General features: G+C 35.2%; 1 protein-coding gene across 1 annotated transcript in view; it reads left to right on the forward strand.

Moving 5' to 3' along the window:
* Window positions 1-6: 6 nt before the first annotated feature.
* Window positions 7-2238, forward strand: part of LOC106536452 (kynurenine--oxoglutarate transaminase 3) — a gene marked incomplete in the record, with an annotated part of 7202 nt that continues 4970 nt past the window's right edge. Inside the window, 3 exon segments of the mRNA XM_014033736.1 lie at window positions 7-904; window positions 1419-1568; window positions 1656-1742. Coding sequence (XP_013889190.1) covers window positions 1539-1568; window positions 1656-1742 — 117 coding nt within the window.

Here is a 2238-nt window from a genome sequence, read left to right on the forward strand (position 1 = left end):
AAATTAAACGGGTAAATACGGTTTAATTCAAGATTAATAAAGCTTAGACAAAAGATACACACACAGGTCTTTTTTTTCCATCTTTTTTATTATCTGGAGTAACCTATGTAAGAGGATTAGGGCCAAGGTGCAAAAACATTTTTGTTTTTCTGAATGCTGACTGTTTCTCAAGATTTTTGAAGAAAAAAAATTGAATTCTAGCTTTTTTTCCAGTAATCTTAAAGTCAGAATCCTGCTAAAGACAGCATTTAAAATCAGTTCTGTGCTAATTATATATTCTGCATAGATCAACATTGATTGATAGATTCCCTAAAAAAGTCTATTGATCATTGATTTTTTTTAAGTTATTGCTATGTAGCCCAATGCTTTGGCCTTGAGAGGGCAGGGTACCTTTTGAATACAGAATGAAGATGGACAGCAGAAAGATTTCTATTATTCATTAAAAGTGTGTGTAGTTTTTTTAAAAATAAAAATGACAGAACATGAAAAAGCCTGCAATTTAATTTGCTTTAACTGGATCTTATATATCTCACATAAATAACTAAAATAACTTAAAATATCTAGACATGAACCAATTTCAGATACATGGAATGTAACTGTGGCGAAGCCGATTAAATGTAAAAATGACCTGCCATATACGTGAGCTTCTGCATGCTGCTGAAAATGCTGTTGTGCTCCCAGGGCAGAAATCAATTGCTGAATTAGCAAAATGGACTTTTGAACTAGCAGATGTCTATATCTATTTTTATCTGCACTGTTAACCAGAAAAAAGCAACAGGTTTTTCCTCCTCTGACTCTGCTGTGAAAAAAACTACTGCGATTGGAAATGCTTTGCTCTGTGCAATGTACAGTGCAAGGGAGGTAGAAATTATAAGGATGTATCCCCCGCGACACAATATTTCAGGTGCAGTATATAAATTTTGAACTTTATTGTGATAGAACATTYGAAAAAACAATCCAAATTTACTCCCATAATTAATATGACCTCTCAGCTTTATGGATGCGTGGGATGGGTGAGTGGGAGTTGTTGGGTGGGGCTGTTAGGGTGGCAAGACGTCCTCCTTGTACTATGGTAGGGGAAACACTGTAGCCTAACAAACAAAAACACTCAAAAACACTGAAAATAGGTTTAAAAAAGTGGATCATAACTTTTGCACAGTAGTGTATTTGGCTGGTTAAACTTATAATGTGATGTACAAACATGTTCAACTTGTCATTTACCAACTGAAACTCTTCATGTTGCAGATGACAGTTTATTATCATTTGTTCAAGTTAGAAACAAAAACAACAGTTACTTTGGAAGTATTGGTCATGAAAAAAGATTTTAAAAAGTACGCTTGAAGAAAATTGGATGTAGCAGACTGTTGGTAAAATAAAAGAAGTTCACTCATAAGTGCACCGCTCTGTTGGTTGAGCAGGGTCATCCGTCTCTGGTGAAGGCCCTTTCTCAGGTATATGGGAAGGTCTACCAACGTCAGATTGACCCCTTCAAAGAGATCCTGGTCACGGTGGGGGGTTATGGTTCCCTGTTCAGCATCATGCAGGGCCTGGTGGAAGAAGGAGATGAGGTGAGGTCATTTCAGTTCTTTTTTCACCGTTTACAAGGATTCATATTTATATTGTGGTACTCATAGTGCAGTGTTCTTTTCCATCAGGTCATCATAATTGAACCTTTTTTTGACTGCTATGTACCCATGGTGCGGATGGCCGGGGCCAAGCCGGTTCTGATTCCATTACGGCCTGTATGTTTCTTTGGAGTTTACTCTACACCAGGGGTGGGCAATCCTGGTCCTCGAGGGCCGCTGCCCTACAGGTTTTATGTTTTTCCCTGCTCCAACACTCCTGATTCAGACATTGAATTACCTCGTCCAAGTTCTGCAGTATGGAGGACCGCCACTGACATAACTAGAAAAAAAGAGCAGAAATATATAAATGGACCAATAAATAAATTCAATTAAAAAATGCCAATTAAATTAAAAAAGGAGAGCTTTATCTCATGTTTTATAATTTAATTGACCTTCATATTTATTTTTCCAACTTAGTTCCAAATAATAATATATTTTTGCACATAGTTTATATTAAAAAATGCCAATTAAATTAAAAAAGGAGAGATTAACCTCATGTTTTATAATTTAATTGACCTTCATATTTATTTTTCCAACTTAGTTCCAAATAATAAAATATTTTTGCAAAAAAGTAAAATGTAAATTATGTGCATATATATATATATATATATAT

The sequence above is a fragment of the Austrofundulus limnaeus genome, unplaced genomic scaffold (assembly GCF_001266775.1).
Source record: "Austrofundulus limnaeus strain Quisiro unplaced genomic scaffold, Austrofundulus_limnaeus-1.0 Scaffold1823, whole genome shotgun sequence".
Taxonomy (NCBI): Eukaryota; Metazoa; Chordata; class Actinopteri; order Cyprinodontiformes; family Rivulidae; genus Austrofundulus; species Austrofundulus limnaeus.